This window comes from Lissotriton vulgaris, chromosome 12 (assembly GCF_964263255.1).
Source record: "Lissotriton vulgaris chromosome 12, aLisVul1.2, whole genome shotgun sequence".
NCBI lineage: Eukaryota > Metazoa > Chordata > Amphibia > Caudata > Salamandridae > Lissotriton > Lissotriton vulgaris.
Window position 1 is genome coordinate 558,428,020 of NC_141700.1, and position 21,073 is coordinate 558,449,092.

General features: G+C 43.1%; 1 protein-coding gene across 1 annotated transcript in view; it reads left to right on the forward strand.

Annotated features, from left to right (window-relative positions):
- The window catches only part of LOC147677738 (uncharacterized), a 633,794-nt gene extending 615,604 nt beyond the window's left edge, over window positions 1-18,190 (forward strand). Inside the window, exons 11-12 of the mRNA XM_086946495.1 lie at window positions 14,428-14,482; window positions 18,079-18,190. Of these exons, the coding sequence (XP_086802621.1) occupies window positions 14,428-14,479 (52 nt within the window). The 3' untranslated portion in view covers window positions 14,480-14,482; window positions 18,079-18,190. The remainder of the gene's footprint in view (window positions 1-14,427; window positions 14,483-18,078) is intronic.
- The last annotated feature ends 2,883 nt before the right edge of the window (window positions 18,191-21,073 follow it).

Below are 21,073 nucleotides of genomic sequence, written 5' to 3' on the forward strand. Positions count from 1 at the left end.
CCAATTCGGGGAAGCCTCACTCAAAAATCTGTTTGGATGATTACTAGTTAGATGTTATGTTAAAAATTATTGTGACTGTCTGCTCATCCGTGAGTAAGTGGGTATGGGCTTGCAACTCTATTCAGTTCTTATGACTATTGATGAGTATTCCTTGGAAGAGAAGGATAAGTTACTTACTTACCTGTAATCCTGGTTCTCTTCCAGGGGTATACTCATCAAAGTCATAAGCAACCCTCCCACCTCCCCGGATGAGCATCAACAGTATCATATTGTATTATTTGCATCTGATATTCTGGTTACTACAGGTTAGTATGCCGTACAAAAAGAACTGACCTAACCGTCACCTGTGGTGCATGATGGGAGCAGGGTGCTCCTGGAGGTCTTAAAGGCACAGTGTCCAGTTTTTTGTTATACGGTGATAATTATTAATCTATGCAACCTAAGAACAAATTGCCTGCAATTACCTGTTTTTCTTTATGAAAATAAAGGGTTGTTGTTGAACACTACTGCAGTATATGTTCTATGTTACTTTATTTACATGTGATATTATTTTCTTACAGTAGAAATCTATGTAATTTTGGCTGTTCAGTCTATTGGACATAATATAGGCTGCATATCTATATGTGTATACATATATATGTGTATGTTTTTTGGATGTACTATGTACTTGTGGTTCTATACATATACATATGTATGTATTTTTGTATATGTTCCGGGGTCCCGTAAATTGGCGGGGATAATTTAGTGCTTATGACTTTGATGAGTATACCCCTGGAAGAGAACCAGGATTACAGGTAAGTAACTTATCTGTACGGTTCATTGTAAAGGGCAGAAATCATTGTAAAGGGCATACATTTTCAAGAGTTAAACTCAAGAATTTTGGGGATTTGAGATCTCAAGTAGCAGAAATAAGGAAAGGTCTTCCCTCAGCAAAGTCAGGACAGGATCACCTAAAAACTATTCTAAGAGACAATTAAAACATGTTTAATGTTTCTTCAGAGCGGTTTCCCACCGACTCCCTCCAAACTTGGAACAATCGGGTTGCGGCATCTCTCTGTAGCAGTTTTTGTGCCCCTCGTTGTCATCGCTGGGCGAAAGCGCACACAGCTGAATGACCTTGAATGTATCAGTGGTCTGGACTACATGGTACAGGAAGATCTTTTCTCATCCCCACACATGGTGTAAGATCACAACAGACTTCTCATTGAAATTATCTACTCGTAACATTTCTATAAGCAAAATAATGAGCTACTCTTCCAGTTATTTATGATTATCTTGCTTCTGTAATAGAAAGAAAAACGGAAAAGCACATTTCGAAACTACGTTATTTTAGCAATTTAAACTTTAGAATCCGAGGCCTAGTCTCAGTTAAACTAACTTTAAACTGTGCATTTAGTTAATATAGAACAGCTAATGAGTATACTTTGATTATATAAAATGTGGCGTCTGTATACATATATAGCCACACATTTACATACAGGTGAACATGTGATTAGTAAAGAGTATGGAGCATAAAATTGCTCTTCTCCACAATTAACAAATTAGTGGCACGCAGACACCCCCAGCCTCCTGCGACCTGGATTCCTTCACTGCGCACCCAGGTGGTACAGGCTTCTTGTGGCCCAGGGCAAGAGCCAGGGGCTTTTCCAACTATTCCCACGGATAGGGAGTCCAAACCATTGGCAATATGGGGTAAGTACATTTTATCTGCTAGAAATATGGCCTTACAATACATCAATGCCACATGCCTTTTGAGGAGGTACACTCATGCTAGTTGGGCCAGAGCCAGCTGGTTAACACCCCACTACAAGATCATCTTGAAAGACCATTTTACTGAAGTGGTCAAGAACAGCTAGGATGCTTCCATGAATTCCATTAAAGCAGGCTTGGACACAGCTGACTCAGCTGCACAGCCTATGCAAGCTACACTTTCTCCCATACCATGCCATGCTTGGATCCATTTGTCTAATTTTTCCTCAGATGTGCAAACGACGTTAATGCACTTACCTTCGATAGTGCAAAACGTTTGGGAGATAAAGGTGATTCTGTCCTCGAACATTCCAAGGTTAGTAGAGCTACTGCACGTTCTCGGGGCCTCAGTCTCTGCTCAGAGATTACAGACAATTTAAGCAATGTTGCATTTTCCCTCAGAACTTCGCCGGCGAAGATGGCGGCCTGAGCCCTTTTCTCCTCCCGTGGCGCAGAATCTGAGCTGATTTCCAGTGCTTCCCTGCACTCACAGGCTCTTCCTAATGTGAGGCCGAGCGGCGGAATACGTCAGGAACCTACCGGCGATATTCCGACTAATAGGGAACGCGTCTACCTGCTGCTCTGAAGCGCTGTTGCTGCGACCACATGTGAGCCCTCGCAGACCCCGGCCCGTCATCTACGTGTACCGGGCAGCCGATCTCTCCTGATGCGGATTTGCACCGCTCTAGCAGCTCCTCGCACCGGCCCAACCAATCGGACCAGCCCGGTTCTGCCAATCCTGCCGATGCCTTCAATCACGGTGAGCGCTACGATCCGGGCCTGACCGGCATCTCCTCTGTGGTATCTCGCTCAGCAGCACGCAAAATGGCGGCCGCCCGATCCTCCACCAGCCCGTCCTAATGGTGCTAATATCTGCTGTCCTGGGCGGTCTATAAAACCCTTGCACCAGTAAAGCGGCCAGCCTTACACACTTCTCCACATCTCCAGGCTTTTGGTTACCACCTGCTTGATGCTTGATGCTTATACCCCAGTCTGCCACATTACTGCCTGTCATGATATGGGCTCGGTGGGTCTCTACAGTCCTTGTGCCTCTTCTCCCCTGAATAGGAATGTGAACACAAGCGCCTCTGGATTGTGACATAACTAATGCTGCCTCATTTGAGTGGTGCCCTTGCTGTGTCCTGTTAATTACCTCACGCAATGATGAAGGAAGGGGTCCACTCCACTTTCGTCCTGCCTAACTCCAAAATGGCCGATGCCTGGGACATCTTCATGGATAACTAAATACTGCTGGCTGTGAGGCTGATTTTGATCGAGCTTTTGTATAGTGGGGCGAAACTCAAGCTCCCGCTGGGTACTTGACCACAACCCTCCAATCATTTCCTTATTTAATTTGCGGGCGCTCCACAGTCTATGCGGTCCTCTAAGCCTCGGAGCCCAACACCCAATAGCTGATCCAAGGTCTTTCACTGTGTTTCCGCTGCGCTGTGCCACAACTAAACGCAGTTGTCAGTGTTGATATCAATCCCTAGTCATGGGGGAAAAGAAAGCCAAGAATCTCAAACGGCTGAAGGCCGAACCGCCGAACCCAATCTAACCAACCAAGGGCACGCGTGACATTAATGCGACGCTGGACACGATACTCCTCAAACTTGCTGAAGTCCACGAGATCACGAAGTCCACCAGAGAAGAGATTGCTGCAGTGTGGCAAGATATTAAAGATACAAATGTCAGGCTTTCAGAAACCGAATGCAGGATCAGTCAACTTGAAGATTCAGAAGTGAAGGTTACCAAATCCCTTAAAGAACTTTCACTGATCACAACGTCCATGTCAAGGCGCCTCTCCAAATTGGAGAATTGGAAGACAGAAACCGCAGGGGGAACCTGCGTATTTTTGGTATTCCGGAGGGGGCAGAAGAGAAAGATGGATCGTGTATACCTTTCCTCGAATCCTGGTTCCCACAGACCACCAACCTCCCCTTCAACACTCCACTGGAGTTCGACCGAGCCCACAGGGTTCCTGCCCGTATTACGCCTGGTCAAAGGGGCCCTAGACAGATTGTCTGTAAACCTCTTAGGTACCAGCACATGGAGTTAATTTTGGCGTTCATGCACAAGCATAATCACATCTTGTGGAAGACAAACAAGGTATACATTTCCCAGGATTATTGCAAAGAGACTGTCAATATAAGAAAAAACTTCCTAGCCCTCTGCCCACGGCTGCGCACGCTCGACTACCAATATGGCTTTGTAGGCCCTGCCCGTTTTCGAGTGCTGATTCAAGGGGTGCCACAAATATTCACTGATCCATCACACCTAAAGAAATTTCTCGACGTCCTGGATGACTCATCAATGGACACTGCTGCGTTGAACGGTAATGGTGATGGCACCTAGCTTGTGTGGTCCTGATGTCCTATAATGGCCCACCTGTAACAATACTGACATTTACTATAGACTGCCGATTAGTACACGGCACCAATCTGCCTTGTTGTTCTTTTATGTCTGGTCCTACGACGGGCATGGTGGTCATCACCCTGCTCATGGCTTACGGGGTCTGCCCATCTTTAGTGTCTTTGTCACAGAGGGTGATTGGCGATGTGGTAGGAAGCACTTCTTTTTACTGTATGCCTACGTGTCTGGGAAGCTACCATGCAGTGCTCACTAATGCAAGACTTGTTCGCCTGACATGTTATTCTCTAGCGCTCTGTGTGTTTATTTCACAGGGTGGATGCTTAGTGACTTTGGGAGCTTGTTGCGTAGCAATGCATTATCCATTGAAGTAAACCACAATGCCGCTTGCCATGCTTTTAGTTCCTTCCAGTTGCTATAGGCATAGTCTAACCTTCTACTCGATATGTTGTAGGTCTAGTTTCGATACCGCCTGCTCACTATATAAGCCAAGCTCGCTGGCTCATCCGTGCTTTCACGGGTAACTTAAGCGGCCACCACACATTACCAATTACTGCATTTACGATGATGGAGGCTCTGGGTTTGTTGTACCAAATGCCTTTTTTGTGTTTTCCGATGCATATATGACCATTTTCTAGTTACGCTCACTGCTTTAAGGCGATGTACCAAGTCATGTTCCTGATGTTCCTATTGTCTGTTAATGTTAAGCGTTCTAGTTTCTGCAGGAGTAAGCAGGTTCCTTTGGAGTCGCCACAGGAGAGAGAAACTGGTGTGGTAGCCTCTCCCTGTCGCCATGTTCCTAGAGTACTTTTGGGGTGGGGAGGGTGGGTTTGGGGTGTGGGGTGGTTGGGGTGGGTTTCTGGTCTTCTTGCTATTTATTATTTTCTTTTGGTTCTTGCTTTCACTTCCTCTTCTGCCTTTATGTTCATGCAGCAATAATCTATGTTTCAGTGTCAAAGACAGTGCTCCACCTAGACACACTTTCCACTGCATGTCCATTTTGTGGTCCTCACCTTTGACAAGGGCATAATACTCTGCACAACCTGTACTGCAATTAATATGACGCATCACACCTCATTCCTTTTCCCTCCTCATGGCCTCCAATAGACAAGCTATCAAAATAGTGTCACTCAATGTCAAGGGTATCAATCACCCAATCAAACAAGCATTGGAAATGCAATAGGGCTCGCATTAGGAAAGTTTGAGCTATTGGTCTTATAAATGATTTTTTTTTTATTTATGTGTTATTTTTTAAAATAGCTAAATTAATAGCTTTGTCATTTACAATGCCAATAGTTATAACTTTCGCAAACATCCATAGCATTTGTAATGCAACATGTTTTGTATTTACGTGACTTAGATGTATTGATATTACAAATAACAATGGCTTTTAATTTTTTTAAATAATTAATACTTAAATAATTTATTTAATTTGTAATGGCAATAGTTTAAACTTTTGTAAATAACTTTTGTGAAGATTATGTTCAGTGTTTTTTATTGTGACGAAAATCCAAGAACAGAAGTGAAATATTAACATCTTTTTGTCATTTGTAATAAAGCATGAAAGCTTGAAAACAGCTTAAAACATTGAAAAAACATATTTGAACCAGTGATGCTGTGGTTGCGCTGAGTGATGCTGTGGTTGCGCTGAGTGATGCTGTGGTTGCGCAGAGTGATGCTGTGGTTGCGCAGAGTGATGCTGTTGTTCCGCTGAGTGATTCTGCTGTTGCGCTGAGTCATGCTGTGGTGGTGCTGAGTGATGCTGTGGTGGTGCTGAGTGATGCTGTGATTGCTCTGCGTGATGCTGTGGTTGCGCTGAGTGGTGTGTGCATCCGTGGAGCTTAGTGGGTGCATTGGTGGAGCTGTGTGGTGGGTGCATTGGTGGAGCTTAGTTGGAGCATCGGTGGAGCTGTGTGGTGGGTGCATCGGTGGAGCTGTGTGGTGGGTGCCTCGGCGGAGCTGGGTGGTGGGTGCATCGGTGGAGCTGGGTGGTGGGTGCATCGGTGGAGCTGTGTGGTGGGTGCTTCGGTGGAGCTGTGTGGTGGGTGCATCTGTGGAGCTGTGTGGTGGGTGCCTCGGTGGAGCTGTGTGGTGGGTGCCTCGGTGGAGCTGTGTGGTGGGTGCCTTGGTGGAGCTGTATGGTGGGTGCCTCGGAGGAGCTGTGTGGTGGGTGCATCGGTGGAGCTGTGTGGTGGGTGCATCGGTGGAGCTGTGTGGTGGGTGCATCGGTGGAGCTGTGTGGTGGGTGCATCGGTGAAGCTGTGTCGGTGGAGCTGTGTCGGTGGACCGGTGTGGTGGGTGCATCGGTGGAGCTGGGTGGTGGGTGCATCGGTGGAGCTGTGTCGTTGGAGCTGTGTGGTGGCTGCATCGGTGGAGCTGTGTGGTGGGTGCATCGGTGGAGCTGTGTGGTGGGTGCATCGGTGGAGCTGTGTCGGTGGAGCTGTGTGGTGGAGAATCGTAGGACAGCGGTATTCAATACTTGCTCCTAAGGTCTGGAATTCTCTTCTGTCGCATACTGCTTTCTCACAAAAATGGAAACTTTTAGACATGCATTGAAAATCTGTCTGTTTAAGAAAGCGTTTGGCGCATGTGTATAAGGCTGGTTCCCGTAATCAGTACACTGTCTTCTTGGGTTATAGCGCCATGATTCCTTTGCGTGAACATTAACCCCTTCCACGCTCATGACGAGCTGGGCTCGTCATGGCGTAGCCTCCTCACACGCTTTTGAATATCTCAGCGCAGGAGCAGAATTCCGCTAGCGCGGATGCGGTTAACAGCTTTACTAAAAAAAAAAGTAACATTTCACGTTGAAAAAAAGAAAAGGGTTTTAAACATTAAATAAGTCCTTGGCTAATGTGTCATCCTGAATGATGAGCAATGTTTAGTAAAGATTGCCTTTGTATACTGAACAAAGTGTATTTGCACATTGAAGAAAAAAAGCAATACTTTCAAATATTAGATAAGTTCATGGCGACAGTGTTCGCACAAAGAGGCACAACAGACAAAAACATTCACTAGCATGAACGAACTGCTTTCCAAGGCTACACTACAGTACTAGTCCAGGGTAATGCAAAGCAGAGGAATACATGCAGTCACAGGAACTGCTTTTACAAAAACGTAAAATAGCACGTTGAAAATATGGTTATTGTTCCGTTTTATTTCATCACTTAAGAATGCTTAATAGTTCCATGTTGTTAAGCAGTCCGTTTCAGACGTGCGTGATGACAGAAGATGCTTCAGTAATCAGTCTTGGTTGCCCGAGCTTCCTACTCCCTGGACTACTCCATGCTTGGCGGGTGCACATCCTGAAAGCCACTACAACCTTAAAAGGAATGATACTTATTGAAGTGTATCCGGCTTCTTATCGATCCAATACAGCATTGCTTTCTCCTTGGTGTGCTCTTGAACGTATAATAGGGGTTTATAATGTGGGTATGACGATGCTTGAAACATATGACTGCAAGAATTTTCAGGAAGGAGAAACAACACTAGACGAAAAGAGCTTTAGAAAAGCACGGTTTAGAAAACAGGTTTGAAAAGTACAGCTTTCGAATGTTTCTAGGTGGCAACGTAAGGTAATAACGTCCCAGGAGACGAAAGGGCAAAGGGGCATTCCATAGTGCCACACCCCGTAAAGGGAGTTTTTTTTTTTAAATGACTGTTAAGACTGTTTCTGCGAATTTACTACAAAAAGCAGGGGCCTCTAACCGGACTGTTTGACTGGCAGTTTTCACTTAAAACAACAATGCACTCACTTATGTAGTCCCGGTTCACCTTGATTGAATGTAAACTGAAGATCATTTAACTCTGTATATACGTGCCTTCTTTTGGATAGCCCATGAGAGGTTCTAGCTCCGAGAATTTGCTATATGTAAACTGTAATCTACAATGTGAATGCGGAGTGTGTAAATGTAACTGATGGCCATGTACGAAACCCAATTACGCTGACAACCCATACATAAGTAATGCACGTTTGACGTAATCTTCATGCTTGTAGCTGGTTTTGAATTTAGAACCAGTGACTGTATGGAATCCCAGATCATATTTATAGCATCCAACAAGCTCACACACCGATTCGTTGTCAGTATGAGAGAGACTGGTAGGTTAATGTTCGTTCTCCACTAATGTGGACGTGTACTTAGGTGCATGCACCTTTTGCACTAACGTTTATTTGCACGAAACGTCACGGTTACTTTTACTGTAAGTTGTTTCTTTGACAGTGTGAAATGTAAGCCGCTTAAGCACCTCGAACTTGAGGTGCTGTACAAGGATTAGTGAACTAAATGAATTACTCAAGCCCTAAAATCTGGTTATTTTTGGAACTTGGCTTTAAACTTCGGAGGTTTGGGTGAAAGAGGGACTAGTAAGTCTGTGTGCTGAATCGAGTGTAGCTGATGCCAGGTCAAACGCAACTAAACAGGTTGCGGAGTTCGGAGGGCCAGCTCCTTAACCAGCGTTATTAAAATATGATGTGCGCATTTTATAATACCGATTATTATTATTGCTATATATGCCTACATTTGTATGGGGTACCCTCCTCCAAATATGGAACACAGAAGCGCACGTTGGGAGCAAGTTTCAAATACTGGAGCGCAGTTTCACTCTGATATCTGAACCCACGGTCATTTGTTGAATGCCTGACACTTTGCACTCACTGTCAAACAGACATTCGGGCATCTTAGAATAAGCTTCACGTGTCGCATTTTAGGACACCTAGTTTCATGAGAAAATGGTGAAATAAATAGACAACGAGGAAAATGTTGTCAATATTAGGAAATACAATGGGGGGTCTGGCGTAGCTGTCAAATAGCGTGGAAATTATGAAGAGAAACGGGAGGGGGGGCGAATGAAAAGAAGACCCTTTCGACCACAATTAGAATATCAATAACGACGGCCTTATCTATTGCGGCAGAAACGAGAGAAACGGCCTGGCGGCCGTGAAACTGAAAGCACGGCCAGCCGGCCGTGAATAATTAGAGAAGCTGTGGGAGGGAGCCTGGGCTGCCTTTGATGTGGTAATGCGAGGCAGGCAGGCAGGCGGCTGGTAGCATTGTGCACGCGCTTTTTAGGGCTTGCTTTTGCGCAATGACCTAAAAAGCACATGCACTGCATGGAATCGCCAGTGGAATCGCCAGTGTTGTTAAACTCTGGATAAGCCACTATAGAGCTTCACCAGCTATGCGCATGCGCATCAGCAGGCGAGCCCAAACAAAGGAAAATTTTAAACTACCTACACAAACAGAAGGGTGACATTATAATGTTGCAGGAAACTAAAATTGACTCACCTCAATTTAACTCTATGGAAAAATAAATGGTATAGTGAGGAAATTGCATCTGATGCCTTGGGAAAAAAGAATGGGGTTCTCACCTTGATTGCGAAAAGAGCCAATATTGATGTCCTACACAGTACTGCTGATAAGAAAGGTAGATGGGTCACTACAAAACTATCAAAGGACAATAGAGAATTGTATGTAACCAACGTCTATGCCCCCAATAAAGATGATCCAGGTTTTTGGAAGGAACTCTGTGCCCATATCGATCCGATTCCAGATACTGCAATGCATATATTTGGTGGTGACCTGAAACTTCCTATGGATCCTCTCTTAGATAGGGACTCCCACTGCTCCTTCAAAGCGAACAACTCACACAAAGCACTCCTCAATCTCTGCTCTCGCTTTAATCTTACTGACTCATGGGGACTGATGAATCCAACAGGTAGAGACTATACCTTTTACTCTTCACCCCACGACTCCTACTCGCGCATAGACTACTTACTCACATCTGGTAACTCCATTGCCAACATTGAGGACACCTCTATTGAACCACGAGTCATTTCTGATCACTCTTGCATTACGATGACTCTGGCTGTGCACAATGTAGTTAAAAGGTCGAATTTGTGGAGATTCAATAACGCGGTCCTAATGAAAGAAACAAATAGGGTGGCCATGGAAACAGCCATAACTGAATATCTTACTCCTAATAAAAAGGAGGACACAACGACTCTTACAAGATGGGAGGCCCTTAAAACAACAGTCAGAGGGGTGCTAATTAAAATTCGCGCAGCCATGAATAAGGACGCCAATTCCACTCTAACAAACTTAGAAGAGGAGATCTCAGCACATAGCTTGTAAAGACCCCCTGATCCTAAACGACGTGATGAACAAAAAGTACGAATATAACAAAATAGTCAGCGAAAGGGCAGGAATTTGGCTTCAACATCATAAAAATTTCAGGTGTGTCGCGGGTAAGAGCCTTGCTTCCTACTTGAAATTTAAGTTGCAGCAAACGGCTATCAAAGGCATTGTGGATAAAAGAGGTACTCCGCACTCAGACCCCACCAAAATAGCTGACATCTTTAAAGACTTGTACAGCGACCTCTACAGTAAAAACATGAAGATCGATGGCTCCAAGTTAGGGAAGTATCTAGACAAATGTATACTCCCTTCTCTCTCGACGCATGATCAGACCGAACTCAACCGTCCCATATCCTTTGAGGATATCGACCAGGCCATTAAATCCCTCAAAACTGGGAAAGCTCCGGGCCCGGACGGGTTCAATGCTATGTTTTATAAGAGCTTTTCCTCTGCCCTGACGGAGCCACTTAAGGACTTATACGAACACTTTACCATAAGTGGTCGAGTACAGGGTACCCCCGCAGAGGCCATTATTGCAGTTCTTCCGAAAGATGGGAAAGACCCGACATCTCCCAAGAACTACAGGCTGATATCATTGATCAACCTCAACTGTAAAATTTACGCCATGATACTGGCTAAACGGATTCAAACGGTCCTGCCACAGCTCGGTCACCCGTCACAGGTAGGGTTTCTCAAAAACAGACTGTCAAGCGACAACACACGAACCCTTGCTCACATTTTAGAGAGAGCAAAACTGTCTACCTCCCCCACGGTGGCCGCGACCTTAGACACCAAGAAGGCCTTTGACAAGGTCGACTGGTCTTACTTGGAAGCCGCTCTACGTAAATTTAATCTGGGACCCGATATCATCCGTATGGTGATGGCCATATACGCTAACCCGACCGCGAGGGTAAGAGCAGGTGGGTGCCTGTCGGACTCATTTGATCTGAAACAAGGTACAAGACAGGGCTGCCCCCTTTCTCTCTCCCTCTTTCTATTAGCAATCAAACCAGTTCTTTATTCTCTCAGGAATAACGACCTCATCCAGGGAATCTGTTTTGAAGGATTTACAGTCAAAATTTCGGCTTATGCTGATGACGTTTTGGTGGTTTCTGAGAATGCGGAGTTGGCAATCCCGGCTCTGATGTCCTCTATTGCAGACTTTGCAGAGGTGTCAGGCTATAAACTCAATAAAGATAAGACTGAGGTAAAGCTGCTCAATAATATAGGTGACAAGAACATCCTGGGGAGCTCGGGCTTGTGTTGGCAACCGAAGAGCTTTAAATACTTGGGAATAGAGTTTGAGAAATATGTAATTAGTACTCTTAAAATTAATGAGCTCTCCCTCCATAAAAAGATTTCCTCTTTGCTAGATGGCTGGTCTCCGAAATTTCTGCCTTGGTGGGGCAGAGTGGAAACTCTGAAAATTATGCTCATGCCCCTTGTGAATTATTTAATAAGTATGCTGCCTATGTTACTCTCTGATGATTTCCTCACCAAGATATATAAGCTTTTTAATGTTTTCTTGTGGCAGGGGAAGAAGCCAAGAATCTCCATGCGGAAACTCCAACTTCCAAAAGACAAAGGGGGAATAGGTTTACCAAATTTCAGATGCAACCAGACGGCTTACCTCTGTAAGCAAGGAGCGCATTGGTTTCAAACGCACCAGGACTACACTCCTGTATGGGCTCATGTAGAGAAGTCTATTATCAATAACTTACCGCTTTTCGCCATAATGACGATGGACGTCACAGCATTTTCCTCAATCCAAGTATATATTCCTTAACACTAAAAGGGCTCTCCTAAACCTAGAGAGACGCTGTAAAGTTACAATCCAATTCACCGAATCCAACTTAGCCTCGTTTTGGTTTAATCCGGCCTTGAAAGATGAGGGCAAATATCTCTTTTGGGACGATTGGTCTAAGAAGAGGTTGGACCTCTTGAAGGACATTTACGAAGGGCCAACAACCCTTGCTTTTGCCACCTTACAGACACGGTTTGATCTCTAGCCAATGGATTTTTATAGGTTCCTAGGCCTCAAAAGCCTTTTCTCTGTCAGAGCCATCTCACCACACAAACCTACACTTTGCAACAAATTATTACACCTCATGTCACTGGGCCACATGGTCTCGAGGGTTTACTAAATTCTTTCCCCTATGCCTCAGAAAGCACATAGGAAGTGCGAACGAGACTGGGAGAAAGAAGCTAACTCCTCTAATATGGTATTCGATTGGGATAAGATTCACCTCACACCTTTCTCAAACAAAATATCTCCGATACTCTCTCAGACCAAATTTATGTTTATTAACAGGTCGTACTGGACCCCAAACAAACTTTTTTAAACTCAAACTCCTTGATAGCCCCCTCTGCTGGAACTGTAAATCCCATGTTGGTGACCTGGCCCACATGCTTTTTTACTGTCCACTACTCCAAATGTTTTGGGACAGGATTTATAATTATATTCAACGTATTTTCCACTACCGTCCGCCCAGAGACTTCGCGTATGTCTTACTGGGGGTAACTGGCCCGAGAATAACAAAGGAGCATGAGAGACACCTCCTGGATCTCATGTTAACACTGGCATGTAAAGTCGTATTGAGTAAGTGGAAGAGTGCTTCCGATGTCTCTTTCAAAATTTGGCAGGAATGGCTGGCTGCATTAAGGGGTGCAGATAACGACATTCTTCATTCTTCACCTTGGCGAAAACCCCACGCCAAACTCTGGAGCCTACTTGACTCACTGGAGCTTTGCTATGACCCGCCGTAGGCCAATCTGGTGGTTATACCTCTGACCCGTTCCTCGTTTCACCACATGGATGGACATGTATATCGGTGCTGTGAACCCACTGTCTTGACCTAAGTTTTGTGCCACAGGTTACGCTGCTGCTTTCTGGTTTTCTTCCTCTTCTCCTCTCCTTTGCTCTCTCTTCTTTCCTTTCTCCCTATCCTCCATTACTTTGGTTCTCCAGGTCCACTATTTAATGCATGGTTATTATGCTCGACATTCATTGGCTGTGTAATATCTGTTTGTGATTCGCCATACTTATTTCTCCCGTGACATGCCTCTGGGATCTATTGCCTCATGTATGTAACATATGTGTCCGCCCATGCATTACTCTTTGTATTCTTCTGTCTCTTTTGTACTCTTTCAATTCTTAAATAAAAAAGATTTGAAATTAAAAAAAGAACTTCGCCTTCCGCCAATGACAGTCTGGCAACCCCAGTACAACACTTCCAAAATCTTTCTCCAGCAGTACAAGGGCAGATGCAAGGAATCCAGCAAACAAAAGTCTTCTACTCCACCTCCACTTTCTCCTCATCCTCCACCTCTCCTCTACCGGCCAGGGAAGCAACTCTTGTTTGCCTCTGCCAGAACATCAGGTGCCATTGGGAGGGCGGGTGTTCTCCTTTCTACAAGCATGCAGTGCCATTACATCGAACCAATGGGCCGCGCAAATTGTCCAATGGGGATGCCCTACCCTTTTAACAGGCCCCTCCCGAATCCCTTCCCAGTCATCCAACCCCATGCAAGGCCATTTCCTTAACCACAACAACTACAGAATATGCCGCCAGGAGAGATTTATAAAAGACAACTGACTAGATATTGAAGAATGTTTTCAGCTTTGCTCATTAGAGTTTTGGATCCCATGCCATAGTCACAAATGAGTTGTGGATTTGATCCTTTCTGCATGACATCTGACACAGGAAATATACTAAGAAGGAAAAAATACTCCAGAAGATTAACAAGCAAAACTTTTCACTGCATGAACTTCCAACCTAATCCTGCTTTTTCTTACGACTGAGAAACTTGCACCATAGTCCCACTGTACTACCTACTGCTGCACACATTTGGCCTTGCAAGAGAGAAGTCACCTTACATACTCAGCATTTGTCATCTTTACATCAGTCACTGTATTAAGATATTAATTCAACAACGTATTTTGCAGTACATGTAAAATAAAGGGCATCTGTTTTTTAAAATTTATATGAGAGTCAGAGTTCTGTTCGCCAGAAGGGCAGGAGATGATCAGCTAGTTTGGTGTAAACTTGTATGGCTTTATAAGTCTGTAAAAAAGTAAAGATCTGACTGTTGGGGAGATAAAACTTGTTAAGTTATTTTGACATAGATTAGGTAAGATGTACATTGCAAGTAAATTAGTGTCTACTTCTTTCAGTCGAAACAGATTCCTCTCTGCTCGCGCAAAAAAGAAGGCCAAGAACAAATAAGAGGTTAGCTAATTTAAGCTTTTAACTTTCCAATTGAATTTTATAAGCCAGTAATAAATCGAAGTCTGCGTTAGCTGTATTATTTGCTTATGAAAAAATAGTTGTGATCACGGTATTAAATGATGATCTGAAAATGGCTATTCCACAGTAAAATATTTATTAGACTTGAGTGAGTTGCTACATTACAATGACTGCTGCTAGGACACTTAGGGCCAGATGTAGGTAGCCCTTTACCGATCGGAATCGGCCAAAAATACCGATTTTCGGCCGTTTCCGACCGGTAAAGGGCTATGGAGATGTAGGGGCACCAAAAATGGACATATTCGGTAATTTTACCGAATCGGTAAAATTACAGAATCGGTAAATTTACCGATTCTGTAAATTTTACCGATTCAGTAAATTTACCATTCGGTAAAAATACCGAATATGTAATTTGAGATGTAGGTAGCATGTCTAACAGTGCTACAGGGCATTAAGAATTCGGTATTTACCATGCAATACAATTGCATGGTAAATTACGAATTCATGTGTACATGCACATCTGTGCATGTACACCTGTGCCATGTGGCACACAGACATGCCCTAAGGGTATGTCTGTGTGCCACATGGCGCAAAAGCCAGTTACAGGGGTGTAACAGGGTGTCAAAGTGACACCCTGTCCCCCTTAGCAATTCGGTATTATTACCGATTCGGTAAATACCGAATCAGTATTTGCTATTGAATCCTATGGGCTTCAAGGCCCATAGGATTCAATAGCAAATACCGATTCAGTATTTACCGAATCGGTAAATACCGAATCTTACTGATTCGGTCAAAAATACCGAATTTTTCCCTACATGTCATTTACCTATTTTTGAATACCGAATCGGTAAAATTCGGTATTTAAAAATCGGTAAATGACATTTACCTACATCTGGCCCTTAGGGCCCAATGTAGGTAGGCAAATACCGGTCGGAAACGGCCTAAATTCGGTCATTTCGGCTGTTACCGACCGGTATTTGGAAAATGAGATGTACGGGCATGTTAAATTACCGAATCTGTAATTTTTCCGATTCGGTAAAATACCGAATCGGTAAAATTACCGATTCTGTAATTTAACATGTAGGTAGCACTGTAATCAGTGCTACAAGGGTTTAAGAATTCGTTATTTACCACCAACTAGAAGTTGGTGGTAAATAATGAAAACCCTACAAAAAGCATTTTTTTTGCTTTAAAAAATGTGCCATGTTGCAGACATACATGCCCTACGAGCATGTATGTCAGCAACATGTGCACCCATGCACAATTGAGGGGTTCAACAGGGTGTCAAAGTGACACCCTGTCCCCCTTGCAAATTCGGTAATTTTACTGAATCGGTATTTACCGATTCGGTAATTGGCATTGATTCCTAATGCCCATAGGAATCAATGGCAATTACCGAATCGGTAAATACTGATTCGGTAATTACCGAGTCATTCCGATTCGGTAATTTCAAAAGTGGAATTACCTACATCCCACTTACCTACTCCTACATACCGAATCGGTATGATTCGGTATTTAAGAGTAGGTAAATCGAGATTACCTACATCGGGCCCATGGACCGTTGGAAAATCATGTCACGTGCTCAGAATTTGAACTACACTTTAAACATTAAATAGAGAATTTTCTTTTTTCGGAGCAGCTATTCCTGGAATCTTAGTTCCCTTAGAAGAAGTTCTTATGATAGTATGTTTCTTTATTACTGTGGTGGAGTTCATTACAAGATAGGGGGCATCACTCTATATGTTACCACAGCTTCTAACCCACAGCTTGGTTTAAATGTGATTTTCTCAGCTGGTGTGATTACAATCAATTACAGTATGGCATGATTTATTTTTACAGTATAGATTACTCATTTAAATCTACATACCTGCAATCAGAAATTGAGCAAGAGATCAAAAGTCATTTGCGGCTTCACTCCGGGAAGACAGAGATCATTTTTCTGGGGAATGACATTTCGTTTTGGACACCCAACTGATGGCCAAATGATATGGGCTGTGAACAAAGTTAAGAAATTAGGGGTAATTTTTTAATGACAAATTGACGTTTAAGGACCATGTTAATGCCCTAACATCATCAGTATTTTTCCTTCTAAAAATGATAAGTAAGATATGCCCTTTCATTCCCTTAGATCTTCAGGATACAGCAGTCACTACACTAGGCATTGGACGATGAGAATGCCTTATTCCTTAACAAGGCACTGGACTATGGGAATGCCTTATTCCTTAACATTAAAAAGAATTATTAATGATACTCCAGATGCTTCAAAATTCGGCCACAAGAATGCTCTTGACTAGTCTAGTCTGGATACTTGTATTGCGCACATATCACATCCCAAGGGAGTCTCATGGCGCATGCGGACGGTGCGGAGGTGGGGAAATGAGCCAGAGGATAGAACTAGCAGAAGAGCCAGGTTTTCATTTTTTTACGGAAGCTCATAAGTTCATTGGTTGTACGTAGGCTCAGAGGAAGTTCATTCCATAGGGATGGTGCCATGAAAGAAAAGGCACGACCACCATTTCTGACAGTTTGAACTCTGAGCGGCGTGAGCTGTAACTTAGTGCTTGATCTCAGTTGTCGGCCAGGCAAGTACCATGTCAATTTCTGAGTCCAGTACTTAGGCATTCCTAAATATAAAGTGGTCTTCCAAGAATCGATTAAATTACACTGGCTCCCAATTTACAAAAGGATCCAGTTCAAATCTGTATGCCTAACTTTTAAAGCGCTGTATAACATTGGCACAGATTTTCTGAAAAAGCTCTTCATTTGGTATCCTCCATCAAGACACCTAAGATCTTCCAGTTTCAGACTCCTCATAGCCCCCAGAATAAAAAGAGCTCAGTGGGGTGGACGAAGTTTCATTGCAGTAACAGCAAAAATTGGGAACTGCGGTCCCTTCAAATTTACAGACAATCCAAAGCTCTTCTCCTTCAGGAAGTCACTAAAACACATCTCTTTAACAACTAGGCAATGCAGATGTACCCTTTCTGCGTTGTAAGGAGTGCCAAGATGCCCCATGGCATTTGAGCTCTTTATAAAATTTAAATTAAATCATTTGCAGATAGGGTGGAGCTAAATGATTCTGTTTTAAAAAGATATAAAACTACCGCAATGGGGCATTTAAAAAAAAGTTACCTTTTGCTTTTATGACCGTAAAAAGGAAGATTGCCTATGCCCTTCTACCTCTTTATGATCGCCAAACTCATCAATATCCATATAATGTATGGTAGCCACACCTCATTCCATCTATAATTCTAACATGTGATTTATCTAGTCTCTGGCAAACATTCCCAATAAAGGAATTGCGGAAACATTTTATTTTAACTTGTTTTCAATTAATTTACTAGAATCTTATTTTTGTCTGGTGGAAGCTGCCCACCAATCGTTAAATGTTTCACAAATGTTCCAACTACCCAGAAATGGAACTAGTTGTTGGATACGGTATTTCAGTTCTGGTCTGGAATTGTAAGAGACCCTAAAGAAACATGATTTGTGTCTAGCCATTGTTCTGCCTGAGTAATACATGATTTATACTACATACAGTTAATTAGAAATGTAATGTAAATGTATATTTTTTCTAGGTTGGCGACAGATGAAGTTTGTCCAGTTACAGCAAGCAACATAAATTATTTTAGTTCCTTAATAAGCATAGCAATTGTTAAAACTGTTAATATTAAAGATATTAGTTAAGCATTTGTCTAGTTTGCTGATTTGAATGCAGTTTGTTTGAACAGAACAAATAAAATGAATTTAGCCACTGCCTATACTGGTTTAGATTGACCTGGCCAGATATAATTAATGTGGACAGGAAATCACTTTGGACTTCAGTGAAGAGGGCCATGCCACCATCGTGACCCAACTAGCTTTCAGGTGAGAGTCCAGTAGGAGCAAAGACAATAGAAATGCCTAAGACACTAAGGGCCACCAGCTGTGATCCATGACTTATCATTCTTCCCCAAAACACTGGACAGAATGCCACAATTCAACAGAGATAATAAAAAGTAAGGGGCATCCTGACAACTGTTTGTGAGAACCTATCCCTGAATCTTGTTTGTTTTCATGTGCTTTTTTATAGATTTCCCCTAATTCTTACTATCCCGTTTAGGTGCTACTTAACAGTTTGTTTCTGAAGAGAGATTGCTTATTACAGTGCTATTCACTAAACAGTATACAGCAAAACAGAGTCTCATCATGTATCTCCACATATTATCTGAATGCCAGCCAAACTTCTCCTGGCCTCCCTCCTTTCTATATGGGTCTTGATCCCCTCCCACTGTCAGTGTAGCTTCTACCTCTGTTGTCTCCGGATGGACATTTTTAGAGTGCAATATGGAGATTAGTCTATAGCTGTGACAGACATTACAGTATGCGCTCACGCACAAGTAGTGTAGGCCTCTAAGCAGTATATATTAATTTTATAATATTTGATCTTTTACCACATTAACTCTTTAGGCCAATCTCCTGGCCTACGCAGTACCCTGCATGGGATGTTTTTGAGGTTAGCTTGGTATTCTATTCTAATATTTTTGCCTATTATTGAATATTCTGAGGTAGGAATGGGCATGTTAAATATAATTCCTACTTAGATAATGCAGAGAATTACAGCATAAGTTGCAGCTTTGTACAGTGCCAATTGATTTGCATTCTGAAATTAGTGTTAGATATTTGATAATGTTATACCTTTTCTTTGTTCCGTTATTTACTCACCTTAAAAGTAATGTGAACGTATACTATGTTTACAGTATGTTTGTTCACAATAAATATGTATGATTAGAAATATTAAAACTCCCATATATGAAACCAACGCTTTAGGGTCGAATGAGTAGAGCTCTGAAGCAATCTATTTTCAAACCCTTCCCCGAAAAAGAATTATATTTATCCAGTATTGGAGCTTTCATAGATTCACATCCTTGAATTATTCCCCTTTGTCGAAGTGGGAGTCCCACGGTACCATAATATAGCAGTATATATTACTATCACAGGATCTAATGGAAATGAAAAACACTTAGATAGCCTATCTATGTCCTTTTAAAAAAAGACCAAATGTAAAGCCTTAATCAGGTAATAGCACCTTCTAGAACACTCCCAAGATATGCTAGTTCTCTCAGATTTTCACTGTACATCATGTGTGAAGGGAGTCTTCCTGAGCAGCTCTTGGAAACCGACTTCTACTGCTCCATTACTATTCTACAATGTCTGATACACCAAAAAAAGGCCCCTTTCAGATCATTCAAGACCTGTGGTAAAAAAAGGATACATGTTTCTCCAAAACCTTGAAAGACAGAGAGGAGAGGCTTCTTCTGTGGCTTCAAAGGGTAAAAACTCGGATCATATAATCTTCTGAGGAGGATAGTGACACCTACTAGGTCTCACAAAAGACCACATCCTAGGAACAAGGGACTTCTGAGGATAGTAGGAAGGCCCTAAAAACATCTCACCACAGAGAATGTCTAAAAAAGGAGCCACACAAACAAATTTCCTCAGAGGCAGCATCACCTAAGCATACTACTCCACCTACAAGGGCTTGTGATCGCCCTCACAAATCAGCCTCTGAATTTCGAGACAAAAAACCCATCTAAGAACTCGATTGATGACATTGTTGTCAGGGATATCGTCCACAAATATGGCCACAACCGTCACTACCATTTCATTGTCCAGACCGTCAACGACGAAGACAATGACGTCAGCCAATGAAGCCCCAATCCCATTGACAAGAACTCCATCGACCACCACGTTGACGACATCGTCATCAAAATCATCCATGATCCCATCGACGATGATCCTGTCGTTGGGGGCCCAATCAACGACAGTCCCATCAACTACGGCCCTGACAATGGAGAGTGTATCGACAGCGGCAAGGGCAAAACAGTGTGTTGCCTTTATGATTATGGATGTTCCTTCGACGGCTATCTCATTGACCCCTCCATCGCCAATGATAAAAAATTCCTAAAATGGTAAAGACATCCTTATGACCTGAGGTTTCCTACCCCAGCAAGGTTTCTCCTCTCTTCCCAAGTCATCTATTGGATCTGGAGGCGTCAGAAGATGATGGCCCCTTCGGTACAGCTCATAGTCCATCAGAGCTGTAGGTTAAATATCAAGGTGAAGTTGATGACATAGAAGAACAACAATACTATCAGCATTATTATGCTTCTCAGCCAAAACACTATCACCAACCGTACCAATATGAACCATGGACTACAGAGTTCAAGTACCTCTATCTCTCTAAGATTTGCAGGTAATATGCAGTACTATCGGAAAAGGTCTCCGGCACCTCCTCAAGCACAACCAGTGACTCCACATCAGCCTACTTCCCCTGCAACTCCAAGGCCCCTGCCTCTCTGAATGACACCCGCTTCGTACATAGCAGCACCTCCAAAAGACAGCCCATTATCAACAGATGATGATCAGGAGGACTTTGAAATTCCAGACACAGCCTCCAAATCCAGCGAACTCTCCTCCAGAGGACATTGAAAGGTTTCACAAGTTGATGGCTCGCGCTGCGACAAGGTTTCACCTCCCAGTCTCAGTCAAGCAGTCTGACTGCTTTTTATATGATTTCAAGGAAAAGACCAG